At 39.7% G+C, this 25,670-nt stretch overlaps 1 protein-coding gene across 1 annotated transcript in view; it reads right to left on the bottom strand.

Moving 5' to 3' along the window:
- CC2D2A (coiled-coil and C2 domain containing 2A) overlaps positions 1 to 25,670 on the bottom strand; it is a 116,939-nt gene that overhangs the window by 14,350 nt on the left and 76,919 nt on the right. Inside the window, exons 19-29 of the mRNA XM_063108025.1 lie at positions 25,443 to 25,581; positions 23,454 to 23,657; positions 21,602 to 21,694; positions 20,526 to 20,617; positions 17,597 to 17,764; positions 15,067 to 15,172; positions 14,760 to 14,869; positions 11,513 to 11,609; positions 10,946 to 11,044; positions 7,859 to 8,035; positions 3,061 to 3,264 (exon numbers count right to left, since the gene is read on the bottom strand). Of these exons, the coding sequence (XP_062964095.1) occupies positions 3,061 to 3,264; positions 7,859 to 8,035; positions 10,946 to 11,044; positions 11,513 to 11,609; positions 14,760 to 14,869; positions 15,067 to 15,172; positions 17,597 to 17,764; positions 20,526 to 20,617; positions 21,602 to 21,694; positions 23,454 to 23,657; positions 25,443 to 25,581 (1,489 nt within the window). The remainder of the gene's footprint in view (positions 1 to 3,060; positions 3,265 to 7,858; positions 8,036 to 10,945; positions 11,045 to 11,512; positions 11,610 to 14,759; positions 14,870 to 15,066; positions 15,173 to 17,596; positions 17,765 to 20,525; positions 20,618 to 21,601; positions 21,695 to 23,453; positions 23,658 to 25,442; positions 25,582 to 25,670) is intronic.

Genomic DNA, 25,670 nt, shown 5'->3' with positions numbered 1-25,670 from the left:
ATCACCTTTCACATTTAAGTCTTCAACCTATCTGCAACTGAGTGATGTGAAGTAGGAGTCTATTTTCAATTGTTCCATATGAAAAATCAATGATTTTAGTACAATTTATGTAATAGCCAATCTTTTCTTTACTAATCGTCAATGTTTGTCATATATCAGGATTCCATATTTGAATGGGTCTACTCTGGGTTTTTAAAATTTTTTTCCATCTTTTTCTTTGTAATCCCTGTGTCAATACCATTTTGCTTTAATTACTATGGTCTCATAAGTACTTTGTATATATGGTATAGCAAGTCCTCCCACTGGGTTCTTATTCTTAGAATTCTTTTGGCTATTTTTGGCCCTTTGCAATTCTATATAAATATTAGAATCAGCTTAACATGTTTCACTAAAAACTTTAAAAAATCTAGTTTCACAGTCTTTGTTTTTTAAAAGTTATACTCACTGTTTTCATTCTTTTAAGTGGTTAATCTAGAAATGTCAACATGCATATTTATGTTAAACTCTAAAATATCTTTGCCCTCATTTTGGAAAATACAAGGGCATTAAAATATTCTCATCAATCCTGTCTTGACACACACGACACACATTTTTTTTCAGAGTTTTTGTCCTATTCTGATTTTTCACCCACATTGCTATTGTTATTAAGACAATATGTATTTATAGTTATTCACAAGTTTCCCACTTTCTTTACTTAGCATTATGTTTTGCATCCAGAATTTTCCTCTGAGAGCCTTCCTTATCTTTGAAGAATATGTTTTAGACATTCTGTTAGTGAGAATCTTTTCGTTGTGAATTCTCCCAATGTTTGTGTGAAAGATAGTTTCACTGGATATAAACTACTAGTTTGGCAGCTATTTTCTTTCAGCCTTTTGAAAATGTTCCTCTTCTGGCTTTCATTTGTGCAGTTGAAAATTGTTGGTTTGATCAATCTTCTTTTGTGAATATTCTGTGTTTTCTGTCTAGCTGCTTTTAAAGATCATCTTTGTCTTTGTAGTTCCCTATGATATGCCTAGATTTTGATTTCTTTTTATTTATCTCGCTTAGGATCCATTGGGCTTTACTCAGAAGACTGTTGTCTTTCATCAAATCTTGGAAATTCTCAGCTCAGTCTCTTTGAATATTGCCTTTCTCCATTAACACACCGTTTGGACCTTCTCCATGCGTCCTCCGCATCTCTTAACCATTCCTTTATGCCTTCCAGTTTTTTCTGTCTCTGTGCTGTATTCCAAGTATTTTCTTTGTATTTTTACTCCAGTTCACTAATTCTTTCTGTATTTAACTGTATATAACTTAACTCTATTTAGCTTTATGTAACTTTTTAAAAATCTGTTTGTTTAATTCTTAATTTAAACCATTGTATCTGTTATTGCTACGAGTTCCATTTCGTACTTTTAAAAATTTGCTTGTCAGTTCCAGTAGTCTGTTGTTGTTTAATTATACTTTCAGCTTCCCAGATTTCTTAAACTTATTAAACATATCTAATTTATATTCTGTATCTGATAATTCTAATATCTGCCATCTTTGTGGTCCGATTCGGTAGTTTGCTGTTTCTGTTAACTCTTACCTTCTTCATGGCGACTTATTTTTTCATTGATGATCACTTATTGTACATGTTGCCTGGGTCTTTTTCTGTGGAATTTTTTTGAAGCTAAGTTTGAAGGGCTTTCTTCTAGAAGGATTTGTGTTTGCTTTTGACAGGGATCTAGGGAATACCAGATATGTGGTTGAAGTGTTTTGGGGTCATACAAATAGTGTAAATTCCATCCCAAATGTGAGTAAATATAGGTTAGTGATTGGGAAGTCTCAGGATATACTTCCTTTTTTTCTCTTCCATCCAGCATCAAGACTGAGACAGGCAGGATTCCTTCTGTAGGTCAGAGGATTTTCTAGTTTACCCATTGATAATATTACCCCTCAAGGGTCCCAACTTTGTGCCTGAGTCTCTAATTCAACCTTCCAGCCTGCTCTAACCTGTGTGTTGCCTCCCGTCTCACACAGCCTCGTGGCTCATTGAAACCTAGTTCTAGTCATCAGGAATTATCACATGGCCTGAGAGCAAATGATATTTCCAGCCCTCACCCTTGTAGAGTCTTTCCTTCTTGTTTCTTATCTCTGATTTTCCCCCTTCACTTTACTTCTATTTCAGCCATAATTTAAAAACATTTTAAATATTTTATTTATCATCTTTAAGTGTTCTCTACTGGAGATATTTTCCATACCTCTACTATGTTAGGTAGAATAGAATTCCCTATTATGGTTTTCTATAAAAATTAATAAAAAAAGGTAAATGAAATGTAGAACACAAGGTGTTTTTTAAATATATCTATGTCTGCAAATAGATATATCATCACCCTATTTCTAAATTACTATAGTAATGACTATTAGCAGCAATTACTCCCTATACTATCTACTCTCCAAAAACAGTTATGGGTTGCAGTACTCACTTAAAAATAGCCTGCTTAACATACAGCTTCTGGTTCATGTGAATTTGTGATGGGTATAATGCTTTGAAGCCAGAGAGTGGTGCATGTATAAATATATGTATAAGTGGCCCAGTATGAGTGTACTTTGATGTGATGGCCTACATGCTGAAAATACTTAAATTTTTGAGATAATTTTTGCTTAATTTGAATTCAATGCTGTTTATAATACTGAATAGTTATCTTGGTATAGTAGAAAGTTCATGAGTTCTGAAGTTAGAGACCTTGGTTCAAATCCTAACAAAGTTACTAAGAATACATAACGAAAACATGTATGTAAGACATTTTGGAAGCATAGAGTATCTTTTATATGTTAATTTGCCAACACTTAATGTGCCAGGGACACAGCACACAATAATTGTTCGCTGAAAGAATGAACTAAGGATTATCACCATGCCTGGTACTTTCAGGCTTAAGCAAGCCTCACAGTAATAAAGTTTTAATCATTACTTTCATCACTAATGATCTTGATACAGTTAATATCTTAAGTACTATGAAAAATGATAATTAAAGCGGCAATATATCGAAATTTTAAAACGTTTTTAGCAACAGCACTAATTGGCTATAAAATACTTACTGCAGTTGCCTGTGGATTATTGGGGTAGACATTAAGGAGCTCCTGAGGAGGGTTTAAAGGTTTGAGATAACGTGTAATAAAAACGGTTTTTCCACTTATGTCAATTACTGTTGTAAGGCACTGACGATTAGGAAACTTTAAGGCACATTCAGCTTGAAACTTCTCTGTTGCTTGAAGCAGTTTCTCATCTTCTTGAGAATCAAACTTTAAAAAGAAAGACTCCATGGAGTTTATATATGATTACAGGAGACAAAGTAAAACATGTTCAGATTCCACAGTCAACATGAACTAAATGTGTGGTTTGGGAAGTATGATTAAGTGACTCCTTACAAAATTGTGATGTCCTGATGTCCCTGCAGCTTTATTTAATTATATTTATAATTTAAAAATTAGACTGATTCATTAAATGCTTTAAATACATTCAATAGGATTGAAAGAAAGTAGTCAACAAGCAAGCACCATATGGAAACAATCTATAAAAATTAAACTATGACATACTAATTCTGATTGACAAGACCAAGCAATAGTTTTACATATATTTTGATGCTGGTTTTAAGAGCAGTGGGTGGGTGAAGGAAGTTTAGAAATTTAACATCTCAAATGCAAAGCATAAGCAACTTAAGTTAAATGGACAGCAAACTTATATATTACATGTGTTTAAAAGTTTCAAATTCATAATCACTTTAAGAAATAATAGTAATGGATCTCAAGGAAAAAAGAAGCAGAAATAGAAAAATCAAATGTATAATAATTAAAGTGGTTCTCTGATCCAGGATGAACAACCAGTCTTTTAATAGTAAAAAGACTATTAAATAGTCTTTTAATAGTCTTTTTAATAGTAACTCAAAGACTTTTTAATAGTAACTCAAAACAGATGAAACAGAACAAATTTCAATTGCCTTTAGACACATTGTCATCCCTCCCCCCAGCTAAAAAAAAAAAAAAAAAAAAAAAGTAGGTATTTAAATGTTTTTACAAGATTTTTGTTGTTTAGTATAAAAATATATGCATGGTTGCTTTCATTTCAAAGGATTTCAAGACAAACTTAAAATTTTATTAGAAAGATTAATTTTTAAGTAGAATTTAGAGGAAGTGCTTGCATTTTTTTTGGAGAGGGGAGGGAAATGCATCCAGCTATCCTCCTCTACTCTGCTTTTTCTTTTTAACACTTAAAGCCACTGACATACGATATATTTGTTTACTCTGTCTCCCCCATTAATTAAGATTGCTGAAGTCAGGGATTTTGTTTTGATCTCATTCTTTAATTCTCTAGTACTGAGAATACTACCTGGCACACAGTAAGTGTTTAACAGATATTGTCGAGTAAATAGAAGATATCTTATTACCTTTTTTATGACCCCACATAGAATCTAGATTATCATAATTTTTATTTACTTCCCCTTGTATTGTGGCTTCTATTTCTAGTTTGATTGCTGTACCCTGAGAAGTTGGGATAGTGGTTATAGGAGTTATTTAGGATGGTGGCATCTCCAAAAACCTCCTGTATATTCTCATGGGATGTCTCCTCACATCCAAATCTTAACATCATTATAATCATTTTAACCACCTATCCTTAACATAGTGCCAAGACACAGTAGCCACCCAATAGGGGTTATGATAGATAAGTAATTAAATGAAAAGGGTTGAGCTCATAAGGCTTTGGTGTGGGTGTGTCACAGATTCCCAGAGTAGAATAGTCAAGCCAGAAATAATTGTAATTTTAGAAAGATGGAGAATTATCAAACAAGAATGGTGTGAAAAAAAACCCACCCAGTTGAATTCATCCCTACTCCTTTAAATGCATTCATTTACTCATTCATGCAATTATTTGAACACTGCTGAGAGTCTGACAGGTTCCAAGCACCTGGATAAATGAGTATGAAACAATCCCTTAGGAAACTTCAAGTCTAGAGGGGAACATTAATAAGCAATCAGGTACTTAAAATAGTTGACCAGAGATTCTATGGGGATAAACACAGGGTGCTCTGGGAGTATTTAAGAGAGTCATCTATAGGCACTTCCCAGAAAGAATGACAAAAATCTTGAATTAATACTTACTATTGGCTTTCCAAGTTGAGAAAAGTGTGTCTAAAAGCTTTTACTGCCATATGGACCTGAATGTTCTGTTGTGTATCTTGGTTCTACAACTAGTGCTTCTTGAGGACAGGGCCTTTGTGTGAATAAGTTTGTGTCCCTTCCTGCACCTAGCATGCACATGGTGAGCATTTAATAAGTATCTATTCATAGTCATTCATACTTGTTTAGGCCACCAGGATGCCATTTCATGGAGTGAAACAGGAATTTAAGGAGTAGTATGCTGTGTTGATGGTCTAAGAAGTGTAAAGGAAAAGCTGAAAACTAAAAGAATTTGGGTAATTTATTATGAAACAAATTAAGGTGGAACTGACAAATTTACAGTTTGATTCAACATGAAATTTGGAAGATTTTTGACTCAATTACTTATTTACCTCTAGGTTAATGTAAACATTTACAGAAAAAATGAATAGTTTATCCTGTCTTTGAATTGCTACACATGACAGCCCCAACTGACCGGAAATAATTTTCAGAGCTACACTGTCTCTGTAAGAAGCAGCTTATGGAAACAGTGGAAGTAGCTTCCAGTGCACAGTGACATTCAGAATGATGACTTTTTAGATTCAAAGCTAAGAATCTTTCTGACAAAATGAAATGGGCCAAAAGACAAAGCTAGACATTCTTCCTAGAACTGCAGACATCTATAATTCATTGCCAAGGAATCAGACATAAGGACACAGCATCTGTCCCCACGTGGCACTATACAAAAGCAGCTAATTAAAGCCTAATAACTACTGACTGATAAATTGTAAAACAAAATACTTGGTACCTTTTTAAGCATGTCACTCATCTATCAGAGGCAAAAAAAAAAAAAAAAAAGAGAGAAATGAGAGGAAGACTTTATTAACAGAAATAATCTATTTTAAAAAACATGTTTTTAACCAAGACAGTGTAAGTAGGGGATGTTAAAATAAGTTTTGGGAATTGCTACTGGTTTTTTATTTGTTTCTTATGCCTTCATTTTTAGAGATCTAAGAGAAATGCTTCACACAGCCACAATGGGGCAGTGAAATGCCATCAAAGGCAGCAGCTGGTCACCTCGTTAACAGCTTTAGGGAAGGAAGGCTTTAGGACATGAGGACTGTGTTTCAGATCTCTGGAGCCCTTGTCAAAGTCCTGTAAGAGGAAGTCAGTTCCTGGGAAGGATGCCACTTAGTGCGAGGAGTCTCGGGTTTTCGGGTTTTCATCCTTTCTGCCAGTCACAGACTGCTTTCACATGTTTTGGAAGCTCACCTCCAGATGGGGTCCTAGCTGACTGCTTTTTCCTTCTGTTAAGAATGCACAGATCTTTTGTATGCGAGCATTTTTCTGTGTAAACCTGGTTGTTGACTTTCTCTTGAGTTTACACATGAAGACAAACATTCGGAATATATATTTCCCTTTCTAAAAATATTTTGAAATGCATGTATTCTAATATGTTTTCTAGAGAACCACAGCTTTAGTGACAAAGTCTATATAAGATTAATTTAAATTTCATATATTGTTTTTCCAGTAATCTTTTGTGCCCTTCTGTAAATGCATTACAAATAGGAGATAGTGACGGTATTATTCTGTGTGAACCGAACTGTAATACTGGAAAAGGAATGAGTGTGCTTGCCTTTTTCGTCTCTATCTGAGTCGTAATTACAATGGATTAACTAAAGAGTCAGCATAATAACCTATTAGTATAGCTTAATAGTGAACAGTTTGTTCTTACACATGAATGTAAGCTTGGTGGAATATTTTATCTGCTTTTCTAGGCAGCCATACACCCAGTGCTTAAGAAATGCCTGTCACATAGAAGATGCTCATATTTACATATATATTCAATACATATTTACATATGTACAATTTAGAGTCAGACAGACTTTTGCAGTGTTACCTCTGCCATATATTGCCTGTATATGTAAATTGAACCCTATTTTCCTCTTCTGTAGTTGGAGACTCACTGTCCAAGAAAAATGTGAGCATTAAAGGAGAGAACATCATATCCAATGTCTGACATAGTGCTGAGGACAGAGTAATGACTCAATACATGTTATTGTTGGTGGTTGTTATTACTGTATTAGTTTATATATGAAAAAGAGGTCACAATCAGTACTTTCTCCCAAATCCAATGAGGGCAGTATGCGTACATGCTGCTCAAGTATATTACATTAAGAAAGTTATTTCCCAATGATGAAGGTTGGGGAACAGTTGCTAACAAGTGGAAGTTCTGGAAATTCCTTTTTCTAGAGCTGTTTCAAAGAGTCCTTGTGCATATATTTATTTGTTTCATGAAATGAGTGGAGAAGACCCATGAAGGTCATCTAGTTTTGGTCTGATGCATTGATTCAATGCATAGCACAGCCAGGGATATGAAGTCGGACACGGGAAGGTATTTCAGTATGCTTGCCAACAAATGTCAAATAGAAGAGCAATGTGATGTTCTAGTTCACCATATCTCATTTCCTTCACATTGAGAAAATTCTGCTTAAAGCAGAGCATGTTTATATTTGTCTTGATTTGCCTAAAAGTTTAAGTTGCTGGTTGACTTAAGAAAGTACAAACTCACACATCTGTTCTCTCACCATCATTCTGCCCAAACTGAAAGAATAATAAATGGACACGGAAGTAAGGAAACCTCTGTGTAGCACAGTCAAAGTTTATAAAAGCATAGCCTAGCAAGCATTTCTCATGTTTCGTCAACATCAGACATGGGTTTCCAAACATAAAGCAGAGTTACCTTTTCTCGAACTGACTCTCCAGGAACCAGCTGAGGTTCAATGGTAATAAACAGGGTGATGTAGGAGCCTTCACTTAAGCTCCGGGCAGAATCAAAACCCCGCTCCGTAATCATGTTTCGCTCCTTACTATAACCCAGAAGAACTGGGGGAATATCTATTTTAAATGTTCCATCAATCTGTGAAGAAAATATGACTTGATAAACATCCTCGTGATTTTCCGGCAGAATTTCAAAGGCAAGTGTCAACTCCTCATTGATGAATTAAATAAACACTGCTTAAACTGGCATTCAAAGACCACCCCATCTTTTCTAGCTTTGTCTCCCCAAGCTCTCAGCAGAAATGGCTCTATATTTCCCTGCCTTCTTTTCTTTGTGTAGCAGAGAGTGTACCGGTTATATAAAGTTGCCTAGGTTCAAATCCTGGTTTAAACTCTGATTGCCTCAGCTTCCTCATTTGTAAAAAGGAGACGATAATAGTAGTTACTTCGTAGGGTTGTTATGAATACTGAATGAATTACTAGACATAAAAGACTAAGAAAAATGGCATATGGTAAGTGCTCAATAAACATAGACTTAGTGGCCATTGGCCTTCTCTGGGATGCCCAGTTTCCCATCTCCACCTTTTAGAATTTTAATCATTTTTCAAGGCTTAGGTCAACTGTCTCCTTCATGAATTACTTTATTTCCATTACCCTCACATATAGTTTGCTTCTTTCATTTGATACATTAACACATTCTGCCTGACTTAATAGTTGTATGCCTATTTGTTACTTTCTTCTAGATAATTTCTCTCTGAGAACAGAATCTATATTTTACCCCCTTTTATATCACCCTTCTCTAGCATATAGCAGTATTTTGTATATACAGTAGGTGCTTAATAAATATGAATTGAATGGACGACAAGCCACTTATATAAAAAGGACTTACATAAAGGTTCAAAATGGCAGAACCTTTTTACTTTTGTAAAGTCAAAGCAACAATAAATTGATTAAAGACTGTCTAGTACTGTAAAACTACTCAGGGCTAGAATTTGAAATTCACAAATTTGTAGAGAATCCAATTTTTGTTTCGGTCTTAATAGCATTCATGTCTCAGGAGAAACAGAGAAAGAACTTAAGCTTTCAGTGAATATGCCTTCTAGGGATAAATTAAGTAAGCAATTATTTATTTTTCTCCTTACATTGACAGAGTTCATCAAAAAGCCTGTGCCCAGTCAGATGAGTACAGGGAAAAGAAGGGTGTAAAAATGATGACATAAAAAGTACAGCTGAAATAACTGAGTACATTTATTCTGTAAAATATATAGATGACTCAGGAAGGAGGGAATGTGAATGATCTTCAAGTATTTGAAGTGTAGGATTTGCAAGGGTTTGGCAACCTGGGCATTGCTGATATTTGGGCCCAGATTATTCTTTGCTGTGGGGGCTGTCCTATGCATGGTGGGATGTTTAGCAGCATCCCCAGCCTCTGCACACTAATTGCCAGTAGAAGCCCCCACTAGTGTGACAACCAAAAATGTCTCCAGGCATTGCCAGTTGTTTCCTGTGGGTACATTTAGGAGCGTGGGCTTTGGAGCCATGCAAAACTTTTAAAATGACAAAAGTAATAAAGTCATTTTTAAAAGATGTATTAAAACATTTAAACTAAAAATTTGAATAGTCCTCTCTCCTTTTACCAATCTCACTCCCCAGGGAAAAGCAATGTTAGCATATTGGAAGTTAGTAAAAGTTGGATCCAACTCTGGAAGCTTTGTGATTTGAGTAAGTTGCTTAACCTCTCTAGGCTTCTGCTTCTTCATCTGTATAATGGGGATAAAGATGCCAATTGTGTTGCTGTAAAGTTTAACTGAAGTGCCATAAACTACCTACTAATAGTATGTCATATATGCCCAATAAATAGAGTTTTTACTATTATTATTACTGAATCAGGATTCTACTTGTTACGTGTAGCCACAGAGAACTAAACCAGGACCTAAGAATAGGAATTACAGGGCAGTACATAGATTATGGCACAGTTCAAGGAAGAACTTTGTAACATCTATTGGAAAAGGAACAAACTGCTTCATCAGGTAGTGACTTTCCTGTGAGTGTATTCTAGAGGCACTCAAATAGAGCATGGACATTACCACAATATAGTAAAAGAAATTCATTTATCAAGGAGTTTGTAGTAATTACTTCTGAGTACCCTTCCAAATGTGAAATTCAGCAATGGCAAATATCACGGGAAGTTTGATTTGCAAAATGACATGCGCTTACATTTTTTTTTTTCATTTAAAATCTTTTCAAAGAAAAATGTACATTCTTTTGGCAAGCACATGACTGCAGCATAATCTGTAGACTGTCCCTTTTGCCTGGAGAGGACTGCAATTCCAGTAGATCCTCAAGATTCCAACCAAACCAAGCCTCTCTGACTTGAGTTTTGGTCTCGGTCTTGCTGGGGATTCTGTGCTCCAGGCAGCATTTGCTCTATGTGGTCAGTATAGTGGCTCAAAGCTTGTCATTGCCATGGATTTAACTGAGATGTTAAAGCAATTTCAGAATCTTTAACTGTCTCAGATTAGAGCTACTGGTCATTCAAATGTTGTCAGTGTAATTGATCCCCTTAAGCTACATCATTAACTCTGAAGCAGGGTGTCTTTGTTGAGGAAGGCTCTGCTAACCATTATTTATGCTTTAAATAGTGAAGATGTGTAGAAATATTAATAGGATACACTTGATTAAATGGGCTGTCAACTGTCCTGATTGTTTTCTTCAAGGAACTTTCAGGCATTGTAGTCCCACTTTTGTCATTTTGACAGGTTTCCACTTCATCTTACCTTTTTCTTAACTTCTATTTAAATGTTTAAAAAATTCTCAGATTCAAGCACTCATACATTAACTACTAATTCTAAGGAACATAGATGTTTAACAAGTCATGCAGATGTAATGGAAGATCAGTGGCTTTACATAGTGGGTTTTATCTTTCCAAGGGCTTTGCAAATGTATTCTCTCAGTGCTGAGGGTCTATCCCCTCAAAGTAAGTTTTAACAGGAAAAAATGGATAGAGAAGCTCCTTATTGCCATGGAATTCTTACCCTTAGATGCTTACCCTTGCTTGGAAATATATCGTGCTAAAAGGAATTTTCACACATCCCAACCAGTATCTCTCAATGCGGGTATGGATTCCACTTCCTCTTTCACGGTCATCCTAAAGGAGAGGTGGAAAGTAATAACCATTTAAGAACTTCAGACACTGAATTAATTTGGCAGCAGCAGGATTTTAGCTGAAAGCATATATTAGTTTAGACTTAGGTTAGACCTAATTGAATTCTGGTTCAGATACTTAATAGCTTTGTGACCCTGGAAAAGTCATTTAACATCTCTGAACCTAAGTTTTTTCTTCAATAAACTGAGGTTTAACAATCTACTTTATAAGATTATTTTAGAATTAAATAAGACAACACATGTAAAGCACTACTACAATTCCTGGCACAGAGCAGATACTTGACTGAAAATAAAAAAGCAAGTTCTCTTCTCCCCACCCCGCTTTCCCATTATACATGTCAAGTTTCAAACATTTCAACACAGGAAAGATGGAAAATGTGTTTGGGACTTATATAGGGGGTAGAAGATATCACATTGAGTACAGATGTCTTCCTTAAAACTGATAACTTACCTCTAAGACATCGTACAGTACTTCATCAAAAATGTTAATGAATATGTCATCTTTCACTGACTGCAAACTGGCGGTGCTGTAATCCCCGTTAGGGGCCCTGCAAGATAACACATGGCCAGGGACCATGAAAACAGGCAAAATGAAATTATGAGCACTCAAATGTCAACATTTGAAAAATACCCCAATGCAAGTGTAAATGTGGGGATTAAAAGCAGTGCTTTCATTTCAATGATATAATTCCTGCACGCGAATGAAAAGAGCACTAGACTGGAGACTGTGCAGAGACAAACCTTCTGCTGCCTTGTCCTGCTGAGTCTCACTGTTCCCCACATCCCCGTGGTAAGCTTCCAGGCCTAAGCCGGCTTAGTGGATGGGCTACAAGGTCGCCAGCTGACACTGGAGCTAGTATACAAACTTCCTAAGCAACTGGGCTCCAGAAGGTATTTCTCCAGCAAGACCATTCTCTGGTCATAAACCTCTTATTGTTCTGAGGCTGGGTGAAGGGTCTCTGCCTCCCACTCACTTTCCCCATATATAGGTAAAGTAATAGAGGGGTGAGGTTCATTTCCTGAACGTAACCTGCCATGAGGCCAGTCAAGGCCTTTCCACATCATGGCTGGAGAACAGGTACTGTGTGTATTTTGTCGAGCATTTGCCTCTAAGTTTTCTGGATCTTTTCAGTTGCTCCATGTATAATAATGCTATCTGTCCCTCTCTTCTGACTTAACTAGTTCTAACTCTCACTCTGTCTGCAGTTTACTATGTGGCTTTAAGTAAGTTGCCATCCCTCTTTGGATTTTAGTATCTCCTCCATAAAGGAAAGGGTTGGACTGGGCTACCTCTAAGATTGCTACAAGTACTGGATTTCCAGTCAAGATGGTGAAATAGATGGTCCCCAGCATCACTCTCTCCCACAAGTCAACTAATTTACAACTATTAAAAAGCAATGACAGACAAGCTGGGGCCGCCAGAGCTCAGGGGAAGAGGAGGAGAGACCCATGGAGTGCATGAAGGCCAGAGAATCCACGATGAGAGAAAGAAAAAACCTCTCTGACCATTTTGAGCCCTGGCTGCTTCCAGGCTGGAGCTGCTGAGTGCATGGAGCAGGAGCTGGCAAAAGCCTCAGCTGTGCCCTTCAGATGAAGTTGCATGGAGGTGGCAGGGGAAAAGGGGAACTTGGTGGCCCCCGGGCCAGCAAGACCACTAATAAGGTTCCTATGGGCCCACATAGGAGCAAAGAGCCATAACAACTGAAAAAAAAGGAGCCACTCAGAGGCTGGTCAGTCATTGCAAGGGACCAGAGCATGGTACCTGTCCTATGGGAAGTGTTTGCAGCACAAGCAGTGAGGAGATGGTCCCACCAGGAGAACAGTGGGACACAGCAAGGACAGTTGATCCGCCCCCCCAATCAATGTAGGACCACTCAGAGGAGACTGGTCAGGAATATAGAATTGCATGGGGTGCAGTTTGATGAAAAGACTCAGGCCCAGACCAGTGTTTCTACACAATCCAGGTGCATTGGATTTCACTAAACCCGGAAGTCCTATAAAATCAACCATTAAAACCTAAGCTGCACAAAAAGCCTTCCTCAGGGAATCAACAGCAAAGCAGCAATTTAGCTCAACCACAGAGCTCAAGTGCTGGTCCCCACAGGAAGTTCCCCCACATTAGAAGTAAGCAAAGGACAACAAATCACTTCCAGTGCAGAGTTTAAGTGGTGGGAACAGAAAATCATCCAACACAGAACTGAAAGAAAAAACGGAGTACCCACAACCAGAGATAAAGTTTGATATTAACTAGCAAAGGTCTTATTTCACTAAAGAATACTATAACACCTAGAAGGACTGAAAGTCCTCTGGGCTACTAACCCAGAAAGGGGGAACAACCAGGCACACTGCCAGTGCCATGGGGCCTGCCTGGGGTCCTGAGGCATGGATCTGGGGACTGGACCCTCTGCACACAGCCAGGCACACCGCCAGTGCCATGGGGCCCACCCAGGGTCTGGAGGCATGGAGCTGAGGACCAGACCCCCTCCCACAACCAGGCACACCGCCATCACCACTGCCAACTAGGTAAGGAGCATGCCCAAAACATCACCTCCACGTGGGTGGCCCACCACAGCCACCACAATAACCATAGCTGCCACAAAAGTGGCTAGATACCACAACCACCATACAGATGGTCTGCCAGCCACTGGAGTGCATTGACACAAGAAGAGTCACCAGCAGAGGCCAAAGTAAAGAAGAGAACATCTCTTTCCACAAAGCTCATTCCAGATTGAAAGAAGAAGCATCTGCTCTACAATAATATTGGGAGACCTGAGCACACCTCTCAGCATTGGACAGATCTTCTAGGCAACAAATCAACAGAGTAACCATTACTCTTTCAGAAGGAGAGAAGAAATCTAGGGTAATTAGGGGGGAAGCAGGGAGGGGGGAAGGATAGGGGGATGGGGAGAGATTGGACAAGGGCATAAAGAATAAGTACAATTTGTAACAATATATATGTGCTAGTAATATTGATTTGGTCAACATATGTCAATGTTGAGCCCCCAAAATATGTATAATCAATTATTTTTAAAAAAAGATTGCTACAAGTACTGAAATAATGAGTCTTTTAAATATCTAAAATTCTTTGACCAAAGTTCTGAAATGCGTATTTATTTATTTATTTATTTTTATTTTTATTTTTTGGTTTTTTTTTTTTTTTTTTGTCGTTTTTTCGTGACCGGCACTCAGCCAGTGAGTGCACTGGTCATTCCTATATAGGATCCGAACCCGCGGCGGGAGCGTCGCCGCGCTCCCAGCGCAGCACGCTACCGAGTGCGCCACGGGCTCGGCCCCCTGAAATGCGTATTTATATCTGGTGAGGGAGAAAGTTTAATTTTGGGGAATAAGAGATTTTCAAATTCACTTAAGGATGAGACATGAGGAAGAAAGGAAAAGCAGCGTAGGGGCAGTTGGGTCAGGGGAAAGAGAAACTGAGCCATGAGAAGCCAGAGCCTGGAGGGGAGTAGAGTGTCCCAATGATGAACCTGAGTTGCAAAAATTGGAAATTTTTCCATTTTTATTCTTGAAAGGAGTCAGCTGTGGTACAAGAGAAAAACTGGGATTTGGTGTCAGGACACCTGGGTCTTGTTCTAGCTCATGGGCTATGAAACCTTTCGCCTTAGCTTTCGCTGAGCCTTTGTGTCCTTCACATCTCTTCAGAATGTTCTATAGTACTTTAAAGAGGAAAATGTACTTACCTAAATGGAAGTTCAAGTTCTTCATTCCAGCTGGGGTTTGGTCCTTCAGCTGTAGTTGTGTGGCAGATTGTTCGTTGAAAAGAGACTTCTACAAAAGGACGTACTAAAACCTTAAAATTGAGAACAAGTCCTGAGTCTGTAGTGGTTAGTTGAACTATTCTGTTCTCAGCAGAGCTAGACTATGCTTACTAAGTAGAGTATTTCCAAAGAAACTGAAGTGGAAAGACTGCCCTTGTAGTGTATAGGCTGTTCTTAAAAGCATGAGATGCAAGATTCAAAGCTGAAATCCAGCATCTGGGTCTCTCACCTGGCCAAGAGGGTAGTCAGCACTATGGGTTGGGCTGTGTGTGCTTGGGGAAGCAGCATGCTTTTCGCTGAAAGTTCTTGAAGACCTCGAGGGCTGCTGGAGTTTGCTAGGAGGGAAAATGTATGAAAGAAACAAAGGGTAGGGAAAGTTTAATTCTATACTGAGAAAATGGTTTCTCCAAAGATGTATGGCCCAGGTGGCTGTGGGGACAGTCATTCTTCCTAAGTTGTTGACATTTCAGAGAGCTTTTAGTATGCTGTGGTCCTCTCCAGTCACCTACTGAGTGCTTGAGCTTTCCCCAACTTCCATTTCCAGGCCTGCATGTCTGGCTGAGAGTAAAGAAAAAAGTCTCCTTCTCTCTCCTCCCTTCCCAAGGGATGCCTAAGTGGGGACCCCCCCTTTTCCCCCATAAATGAGAATCTCGGTCCCTTTCAGGCAGCTGGATCCTGAGCTTCCTGACCAGTCTGCTCTGCTCTATCCAGTCCCAGTTCTCTCCTTCTGTATTTTCTTTGAACCTGCACTCCCCAGTGACTCTGCCCACACATTCCAGGCCAGGCATCTCTCTCTGGGCCTGCCCAGCCTCACTGGGGAAGGGGAAAGCAGGGATTCCTAGCTTGAGTTAGGATCAGTGGGTCTTATGCCCTTCTCTCTTCTGAGCTGCTGTTTGTAAAGGAACAAATGAAGCTCGTCTCCAGCGAGCCTCTTCCAGATATCTTCCCCTTCATCCTAGCAACAGACTCGCACATTTGTACTGAACTTTATGGTTTGCCAAGTATTTTGTGTTCACTACTGGCAAAGTATAAATTGTCTCTTTCTACTGGATTGTCACCTTTTCGCCGCTAAGGTTTTAGACAAACTATGAGACAATATAAGTGGAACACTGAACACAACAGCTACCAGAGAAAACTCTTTTCTCTTTTGAAAACCATTAATTGCATTATTAAACAGACATTTGTTTAGTACATACTATATTTTACACCCCTGTTAGACTCTGGGTCTGCAAAGATGAATAGGACACTTCATCTCACACTAGACTGCAAGGCAGACACATAAGCAAATAATCTCAATAAAGTGAGGTCCATGTTAGGTTAGAGGGATGGGCACAGGCTGCAGAAGCACAGAGAAGGAGGTGGAAAATCCAGTTTAGTTGGATGCAAGGGTATAGGGTGAAGATTTGGGCAGGATTAATGGAAAAGTCTGAGCTGTCTTGATGTGTTTCCATTGAAATGTGTGGCACATAGGATCAACTGTCCTTCCCTGAATTATTTGAATGAAATAGTTTAACACCTGAAAATATTCTACAGAGAACAAAAGTAAAAGAAACACCTGTATTTATACAGCTTTTCACCCACAACTGGGCTTTGAAGCAATGAGGGTGAAAGGGCTATGGGTTCAAGAAATCAATGGCATATGGCACAGATTCAAGGACTTACATGTACATTTATAAGTAGCAAAGCACTGGGAATAGTTGGTGAGGACAGGATATTCTGTAATAGGTCAGGAAGAAAAGTGAGTCAAAATCATGGTGTGAGAGGAAGGAGGGAGGGGGAAATAAAGTAAATGAGAAGAATCTAGGAGGAAAGAAGATGCCAAAGGCTGGAAAAGGCTCTTCTATAGAATGGGATAAGTGATGAGATGACCCTGGCCAAGCCACTTTCACTCTCTTCACTTCCACTTTCTCTTTTGTAAATTGGAGATAGTAATAGTAAGCATTAAGTGAAATAATATATGTGGATGTGCCTAGCATGGTGCTTGGAACATGCACAATAAACTCTACTTCCTCCCATTACACCAGTCAGGGCACCAGCAAAAAAAAGTTTCAATTCTTGGTCCTTCCATCTCTGTTCTCTGAGGGCATTAGAAACTCAGACTCACCTGTGGTTGAGGGCTCCCTGTTGCCCCAGTTAGTAAACCATGGTAGACATAACTCATTTCGCTGAACAGATAAAAGTGAAGTCACGTTCTTATCCTCACGACACACGCATTTCAGAACCTAGGACAGACACCTTTTGCGTATCCTGCCCAGCTCACACTACATCTCTGAGAACTGTTCCTACCTTCAGGGCTGGTCCTTCTGACCCCGCCTCTCTGACTGTAGGTGATTAGACTGTTTCAACACTGACCCATGTTAGCAGCTTCAGATTCTCTCCTGAGAAGATGACACTTAGTTGGTGGTACCCTGGCTGCACAGACCACTTCCATCACATGGAGAAAAACGAAGCAAACTCAGAGGGAAGCATGGAGAGAGACAGTGGGGCCTCAGGAGAACATCTCAATCCCTGCAGTCTATGATGTAGTTCAACTGTACCTCTTGTCCTTGAGTTCTATGAACTGTTCCCAGTAACCCCCCTCTTTAGCCTAAATTGGCTCTGTTACCTGCAAACAACAGGGCCTTGGCTCCAGCAAGAACCCTCCAGGTCCCTGCTGAACAATAACTGTGTTCAGAACAAGAGTAACTGTGCTATGAAGAAGTGATTGACTTGACAGGGACCCTGCACATTCCATTCCAGGGCTGGTCAGAGGGTCTCACCTTGCTATTGGCTTCCTCACTGGAATGTCATAAGCCCGGATAATATTCACCAGCAGCTTTATGTCTCCATCAGACAGATTTTGGGCTGTCACCTTCTTCCGACCTTTTCTCCTTGGCCTCAGTGGTCGCTTTTGTTCTGCCAGCTTGAAAAGGCTTAGGCCCAAAATGCTAATGATTACAGAACAGGATTAGACTCTAAGGAAAAGAATAGTCTGAAAAATTGTGAGACAACTTCCCAAACTCTGCCCCAAAGTCTCTCATAAGCCCCGAAAAAACTATCCTTTTAAGGAGGACAGAAAAAGTCCAGAAATTTTCCTAAATGGGGGAGATCCTACTGCATAGATTGTTCAAGTTTATTTTAGCTGCTACTTATCAGAGGAAGAAAAGCCATGTTCTGGCCCCGCCTGCGTTTCCTGCCTTGGTCTCTCCCTTGCTTCCCCACCAGGCCCTTGAACATGCCCTGTGCTCTGCTCCCCTTCACCTTGGCTAGTGCCAACCCCTCACTGGGATGCCTCCCTCAGTCTTCCTCGTCTGCCTAGGTGGCTGCAGTTTTACCCGTCCCTCAGGGCCAGAGGCTCCCCCTAACCCAGAGACCTGGTCACATCAGTGGGAAGGGACACTCCCTCTTCTGAGCCCTCCAGCACCTACCAGCCTGCTCCATTCACACGACAGTCAGTGTACAGAGCCATCTCAGGTAGTTCCTGGCATATCTTACTGTCTGGAGTTAGAGAGAACTGAGTGTGAATCCTGGCTCCACTTTTTGCCCTTGGGCAAATTATTTCACCTCTTTAAGTCTCTGTTTCATCATCTGTAAAATGGGGATAGCAATACCTACCTTTTGGGGTTGTTGAGAGGATTAAGTGCGGAGGTGTGTACAAAGCACCCTAGCCCTGGTCTAGCACTTAGTAGATGCCTTATAATGGTAACTTTTGGGATGATGACAATGATTATAATGCCAGTGATTATGCTGGAGGAAGAGGAGGAGGTGGAGGCAGGAGGAAGGGGGTGGGGGAGGAGCAGGAGGATCCTTCTTTCATTTCTACCGTTCTGTGCAACTAACACTTCCTGGAAGATGAAAGCAGAAGAGTCAGTGAATCATGGGAGAAAGATCCACGGAGCAAACAAATTCTAGCCCAGAGACCAAACAGAAACCCAGATGCTACTTTGTATCTGGAAGCTGACATTAATAACTATGCCAAACAGCCGCAGAACAAAGCCGGCTGTGCAGAGCTGGCCGCAGGCTGCCACACTCATGGTTCTCCACTTCGCTGCTGAGTATCGGAGCTGGTTAAGCAGCCTCTTGACTGGAGCCCCTCTGTGCAAGAGGCACCACCAGCTGAGGGCGAGGGCCCTGCATCTCCTGTCTAGGTATTACTGATGGCTCCTGTAAATAATCCTGAGGGGTTTCCAGGGGCTTTTGTTCTTGTTTGTTTTCCAGGGTCTTGCACAGAATAGCTACCATTCATAAGCACCTTCTATGTATCAAGAGGTATGCTAGGTGCCTTACGTACAATATTTCTAATCCTTCCAAGTTTAATATTTACCCCACTTTTCAGATGAAGAAACTGGAAGCTCTGAGAGGTGCTATGATTTGCTGAAGGCTCCTTAGTGGTAGGAGGGGGAGCTAGGGTCAAACTCAGGTCACTCACACTCAGGGCTACCTAGCACATGTTCTTAATCATCTGCCAGGACACCTACCTAACCCACCCTTGGAAGCCCCTCAAAGACACAACTTTGCCAGAGGTTCTAACGTGACAAATTTGTTCCATTATCAATGCTTCCTCTCTCCCCCAGAGGTGACCCCTTTTGTGAGACCTGGATGCCTCTATAGCAGTCAGCATGGGGGCACCATGTTGGCTGGGACCATTAAACATAAAAACATCTTAGTTTAAAGCCAAGAACAAACTGAAATTAAAAGAAGAAGGAACATACCCTGAGCCTTCAGAACTTAATGCAGAAAGTAAAGCAGAAAAAAAAAGAAAAAAAAAAGAAAAGGAAAAACAGCATGAAAAGTCATCATCTATTCTAAATGTAATTTTCATGACTGAAAATATTCAATGACTAGACTGTGGGTCTGGAACAGAGAGAGGTTTTGCATGAATTGATGTGAGCATAGCTTCTCTTCTGTACAAGGATGGAGGGAAAGCCAAAGAGAAAAGTTTCCGTGCATAGCACAAGTTTTCATCTCCTCCACTGGATGGTGGGGAGGAAGTACATGCATAGGAAAGAACCTTTTTGGGAGACCAAGACATTTAATCACAGAAAAGGCCATGAAGTTTATGGACCACACAAGACCACCAATATAGGACATTATCTTACATCCCTTATGCATTCATCTGTAGTTGAGGCCAGATGAGGATTATTCTAGATAATAGGGAGCCAATTGCAAATACAGGCAATTCCCCAGTTCATGTGAGTATCCATTTTTCCCTGCTGCCCTAGGCTCTCACCAAACACACACCAGCTCTCTGCCCCCCAGTTTGGGTGCTAGAGCCAGGCCTCTCCCTGCTACCCCAGAACCTCAGTGGATGAGGTCTCAGCCCCTCCACTGCTGTGTGATGGGAGGGTAAGGGGAAGCCTGGCATTGGGAGATTAGGAAAGCAGGAGGGAAATGCTCTTGGGTTTAATTAACTAGAATAAGAAAAGGGCAAAGCCTAGTGAAGTTGATTTGGAAGTAGTGGGAGGTGAGACGAGCTCTACTGGAATGCAATGGGACAGGCTCCAGGAGGCTTGTCCTAACAGAAATCCCCCCACTATTGTCACCATTAGGCATTAATTCGTTTTAACCAGGTTTCCAGAATTCTTCTGGGCCCAAATGCATACCATACAATGATTTTAAAAATCTTATATGACACCTTTTATATAATAGAATACAAATAAAAAATTTTTATAAGAAGTAATAATAATGGCTTTGTTCGATTATTTTTACCTGATATTGGGAACTTCTTCTTCTACTACCAAATCAGCAAGAAGAAAATGGTGTTTTGCAATGAGGAAACGATTTATCACCGATTCTCTAACCTGGTGAAATAAATCAGCTTTATTTAAAATGTTCTGATTATTTATACTTCATAGTTCACTCCCTACCATCCTTCAGGTCTTTGCCCTAACAGTCACCTCAGCGTCCCCGCCCCTTGCCCTGCTGTTACTTTGTAGCGCTGGTCTCCTCTTGCTGTAAATCCTCGAGCTTCCTGCACTAGACTGTAAGCTCTCTAAAAGCAAGCGGTTTTCTGTTTTGTTCACTGCTATAGTCTTAGGACCTGGAAAGGTCCCAGCAAATGAGATAGTAAAATTTTGCTGCATAAATTAACAATTACAAAAAAAAAAGAACCAGTCTTGAAGCACACACAATTCAGAGCTGATTCTTAAGTTCTTCCCCTATCCAGAATGATTCGCTTCCTAATTTACAATAAATGACCTCTTAAATGTCTTAAATTTTTTTTCTTTTATATTTATATCAGCCCCAGGGTAGATAAATTGGATAGGAATAATGCGCTGTAGTAACTGTAGCATTCCTTACAAGTTTATTGAAGGAAGGAAGGAAAGAAAGAAAAGAGAGAAGGAAAGGAAAAAAATGGACTGGAAAATGACAAAAAAAGAATGTTTCAACTTCAATTTTTAGTTTTCCAGTGCAAAAGGGCAGTTAGTATGTGGTTTAAAACTTGTTTTTTTCTGATCGCAAGGGTAATCAATGTAATGCAATGTAACAGCCAAATGCAAACATTCAAATATTAGAAAAAATAGACTTAGAAATTGAGTCCTTTGTATTCATATTCCATTTAAAATAACCACTGATGATAGACAGGGACATATCCCAGTGGCTCCATATATTCAAAAGGTGGAGATAGTTATAAATTAAATATTTGTATTTATGAGAAAATTAATCTAAAGAGGTTAAGTGGCTTGCATAAGATCACACAGATTTTTATAAGAGTAGAGAATTTCCCATCTTAGGATGCTGGCTCTTTTCCCCCCATGATGGCTGTTTTAAATGATTTTTCTTACCTGCTGGAGGTACTTGGCTACTACGGCCCTATGGGTATCTATGTGGTCCTTGGTTTCAATTACATTTCTGTCTCGTAATCGTTTCTCATAGTCCTAAAATCAAAAGGAGGCAATAATTTTATAATTTTAAGGTACTCTCTGATGCTCTTTTTGAGATTAAGGAATTATTTATTACATGTGGTTTGAGTCATAAATTATGGCTCTAAATGTTTCTTCCACCTTTTCCTAACTTTTCATTCAGAATTGATCTTTGATGCAATAACTAGGCCTCTGAATCAGTTGGTTGAACTCCCTTACTAGTAGAAGAGAATTTTGTACAATAGTTACAAGTTAAAACGTTCATGCAGGAAGAAATAAACACCACAGAACATAACAGAGAAAGTCATCATAATTCAAGATGCTAAGCTTATCCAAGCAGCTTACCAAAGCCCCTGCTTAAGTTTTGCCTTTTCTGTTTTAAGTAAAGCACTGACAAAAATACTGAAAAGCTTCAGTTAAAACAGTACCACTATCACATGAGATGTGGCTGCAGTTGACTTGGGTCATCTACTTGGAGGAGGGTAATGAATGCTTTTGATTTTGTCTGCTTAGGCCTCTCTCTCTTTCTGACAATAAAACTGTGTGTGCCCTAGGGAACTGCCCTGTTCTCCTTTAAGCCCTCTCTCTGGTCACAGTTAAATGTCCAGTGATGGCGCCTAACTAATCCAGGCTTGGTGACTCAGAGCTTTTCCCCAAGATTTTTGAACTTGAGACAAGAGGACACATCTCTCTCTGTTGATTGAAGTTACTAGATGTGAACATGGGTGATGCTGGTGACCATGTGGCCAAGAGACAAAACCTGTCTGCCAAGGGGGAGAATGAAGCCACCACACTCAAGCAGCCCAGACTGGATGGAGAAGGACCCTGGCAGCACACGGGGCCCCAATCAGGGTGCACTTAAGGCGCGGATGCATCCTTGTCATTCACAAGTCTCTAGATATTTAACTCTATTTTGAGATTTCATCATCCAGTAAACTCCCCTTGGTGTCTGAGGTAGTTCAAAATTGGGTATTTATCCCTTATGATCACGAGTCCAAACTAATACAAAGAAGAACCAAATAACTATTGGTTCTCCAAGAACTATTTCTGCATGAAAAATTATAATGGTACTAATTTTTAATGGCTCTCCATTAACTCATTTTTAATGTAATAAGTATTAACTAAGCACCGTGTACAAGGGATAGTAGTAAAGCACTAGAAGGAAAACTAGATGGGAAGGATTTGAATAGCTTTGGGGTGGGTGGTACTAACTGAATTCCTCGAAGGCTCCTCTGCCCTCATGCCCACCCTCTGCAATCTGCCCTCCTCTGAGCCTTTGCTTCTTCTGTTGCTCTTGTCTAGGACGGACGTCCAGCCTGTCCCGATTTCCTTCCTGCCCCACCCACCCCAAGGCTGCTCACACCCTTCCCATCTAGTTTTCCGTGTCGGGCTGTACCATTGTGCCTTGAACATGCTGCTTAGTAAATACTTATTACGTTGAAACAGAATTGAATTTTTGACTAGAGCAGGAAAAGTTAACCAATTAATTCTAAGATATTTTTCAACCCTACAGTTCTAACTGTAGGAGGTTCAACCAACTGACTCAGAATCCTGGATATGCGTTAGTTTATATGTCATTATATCAAGGCAAAGAGATTTAAATGTTGAATTCAAGAAAAATAAGGGAAAGGTTATGTATAAAAGTGCTACTAAACAGAAACCTACGTTGCTACTGAGAACATTACAACAACAACAAAATACATATTTAATAGTATACCAAATGGCACACAAGATATTTTATTATTTTATTAGCCCCTCTCAGGGAATCTCTTACCTGGAATACCTTTTCCATAATTTCTCGGTCATATACTGGAATTTGCTTATAATTTCGGAATTCTGGCACCTCTTGGCTTCTAAGACAAAGAAGCCTGAATCGTTTGGATCTATTTAATTCCTCATCTGGAACAAAGTTAAATTCCTGTTGCAGCTGTTCCAGTCTAAAGAAATCAGGGACGTAGGATTCACCACTGGTAGCAACCTATAAAAAACAGAAAATGCAAAACTCCAGATGAGAAGCAGATTTCATCCAAAGAAACCCAGCACTGTGCTTTTGGGAATGTTGAACACTTTCAGCTTGAGAGACTTAAAAGGCAAAATACATTAAAATATAATAGTAATAAGGCAGATGCTATTATATTTACTTAGTAGCTATAGAAAGTACCACAAATCATTTTTACAAAAAGATAAAAATTATGTGTCATTTTTGTTGTGCATGCTTCCCTAAAAGTGTTATTATTCAAATCTCTCCTGAAAAAGGAGAGACCTATATCAGACCTCAGTGTATTACTAGGTGCCTACTAGTAATAAGATTACTCGTATACACAGTGTATATAAAATTCAATATATGTATGACTTCTTAATGTCTTCATGCACGTACATAGATAAGGCCCCAGAGTCAGCTGGTCAGTGTCATTTGGCTTCATGGCCATGCTTTCCTGGTTCTGAACAGCACCTTGCAGCCTTGGTCATTGAGAAAAGTGAGCCAGGGATGGATCGGGCAAGCCAGGCTCCACACTGGCACCAGTAAAGTGTAAGCTGCACTCTACCCAGGTGCTGTCTGTCCCTCGGCCTGGTGCTTTGTCAGCTGTGATAAACCTGGGCAGAGAGAGAGCCAGTGAGCAGAGATTTGCTGGGGCCTTGCACGGGAAACGTGACCCTGCTGTGAAAATCCTGGTCAGGAAGGCAACCCTGTGTTTTTCTCTTCTATGGGAGACAAATAGTTCAAAGGAAAATGATGAGCGTGATATGTGTACTGTACTGCTGCTGATTTAAAGACAGCAGTCAAAATGTGATCTGAAAGCTTTACATGGAGTAGATTACACTTTAGGTAATGTGGCCTATTCTTCCTCCTATTTTTATTATCCACATTAGGAAGTATCATGTTAGAAGGCGAGTTCATAAAGACAAAAGTCAGAATAAACCAAAGCTTGTTTTGCAACTTAGACTAGAAGCAAAATGAAAATTTTCATACCAGTTATAATTATTCCACTGATGAACTCATATGAATAACCATGATCCCAGAATGTGTTGCTATGGCTACCCTCTGGATCATCTACTTGTTTATTATGTTTTCATTTGAACTTGGAAGCTGGCAGTAAAACCAATTGTGTTTGCTACCAAGAAAAATAATTTGCTAGCTAATGTTCCATTTTATTTATAAATTCAGTGAAGAAAGAATTTTGAATGTTACAGTAGCTGCAAGCAATTTATCTGGTAAATACTTAAATGAAAGCCCAATCATCAAACAAGAAAACAAACAAAACAGAGATTCTTAAAATGCCCCATCAGTACTTGCAGGTGGGATGGAAAGTACAAGAGCCCTGAAGTCAGATCAACTCACTCACTGTGTGACCTTGAGCCAGTAACTCTGAGTCTCTGAACTTAGTTTCCTTACTATAGAATGGGGAAAAGACAACCTTTCCTTAGAGGTTTTACAGAGGATAGAGGTAAGCGTAACAACAATAACAGCTGGTACTGATTGCATACAGATCCTGCACCCAGCTAAGTGTTAATATGTAGCAGCTCATTTCCTCATGACCACACTATGAAGGCAACACAGGGCTCAGAAGCACTGAGCGCTTGCCTTGGTCCCACAGCCAGGTAAGCAGCAGAGCTGGAATTTAAACCTGTTCAGCCCAGCACTCATGTTCTCAAACAGTATTGCATAGGAGAACACAGTGTAAAAGAAAGTGTGTAATGGGCCGAACCATTTCTATCATCACACCAAGTCAAGAAACAGCATGTGTGCCTCTTGCCATGTTACCGAGATCAGCTGCATCAAAGGAGCATTGTTGGGGTCATTCGGGTCGAGCTTGGACTCTGCTGCCCACTTGGCCAACTTCTTCATGTCTGTCAGTCCCGATGTGCCAATAGATGAGATGGCATCTGCTCTCTTCAGAGCACTGAAAACAAAACAAATCAAAACAAAAAACAGTTGATTCCATGAGACTGACTTTAGAACAGAGAAGACTGCATCAGGACTACAAAACCC

The sequence above is a fragment of the Cynocephalus volans genome, chromosome 9 (assembly GCF_027409185.1).
Source record: "Cynocephalus volans isolate mCynVol1 chromosome 9, mCynVol1.pri, whole genome shotgun sequence".
NCBI classification, from domain to species: Eukaryota; Metazoa; Chordata; class Mammalia; order Dermoptera; family Cynocephalidae; genus Cynocephalus; species Cynocephalus volans.
The sequence above is the reverse complement of the archived record's forward strand: the minus strand, read 5'-3'. Positions and strand labels throughout refer to the sequence as shown.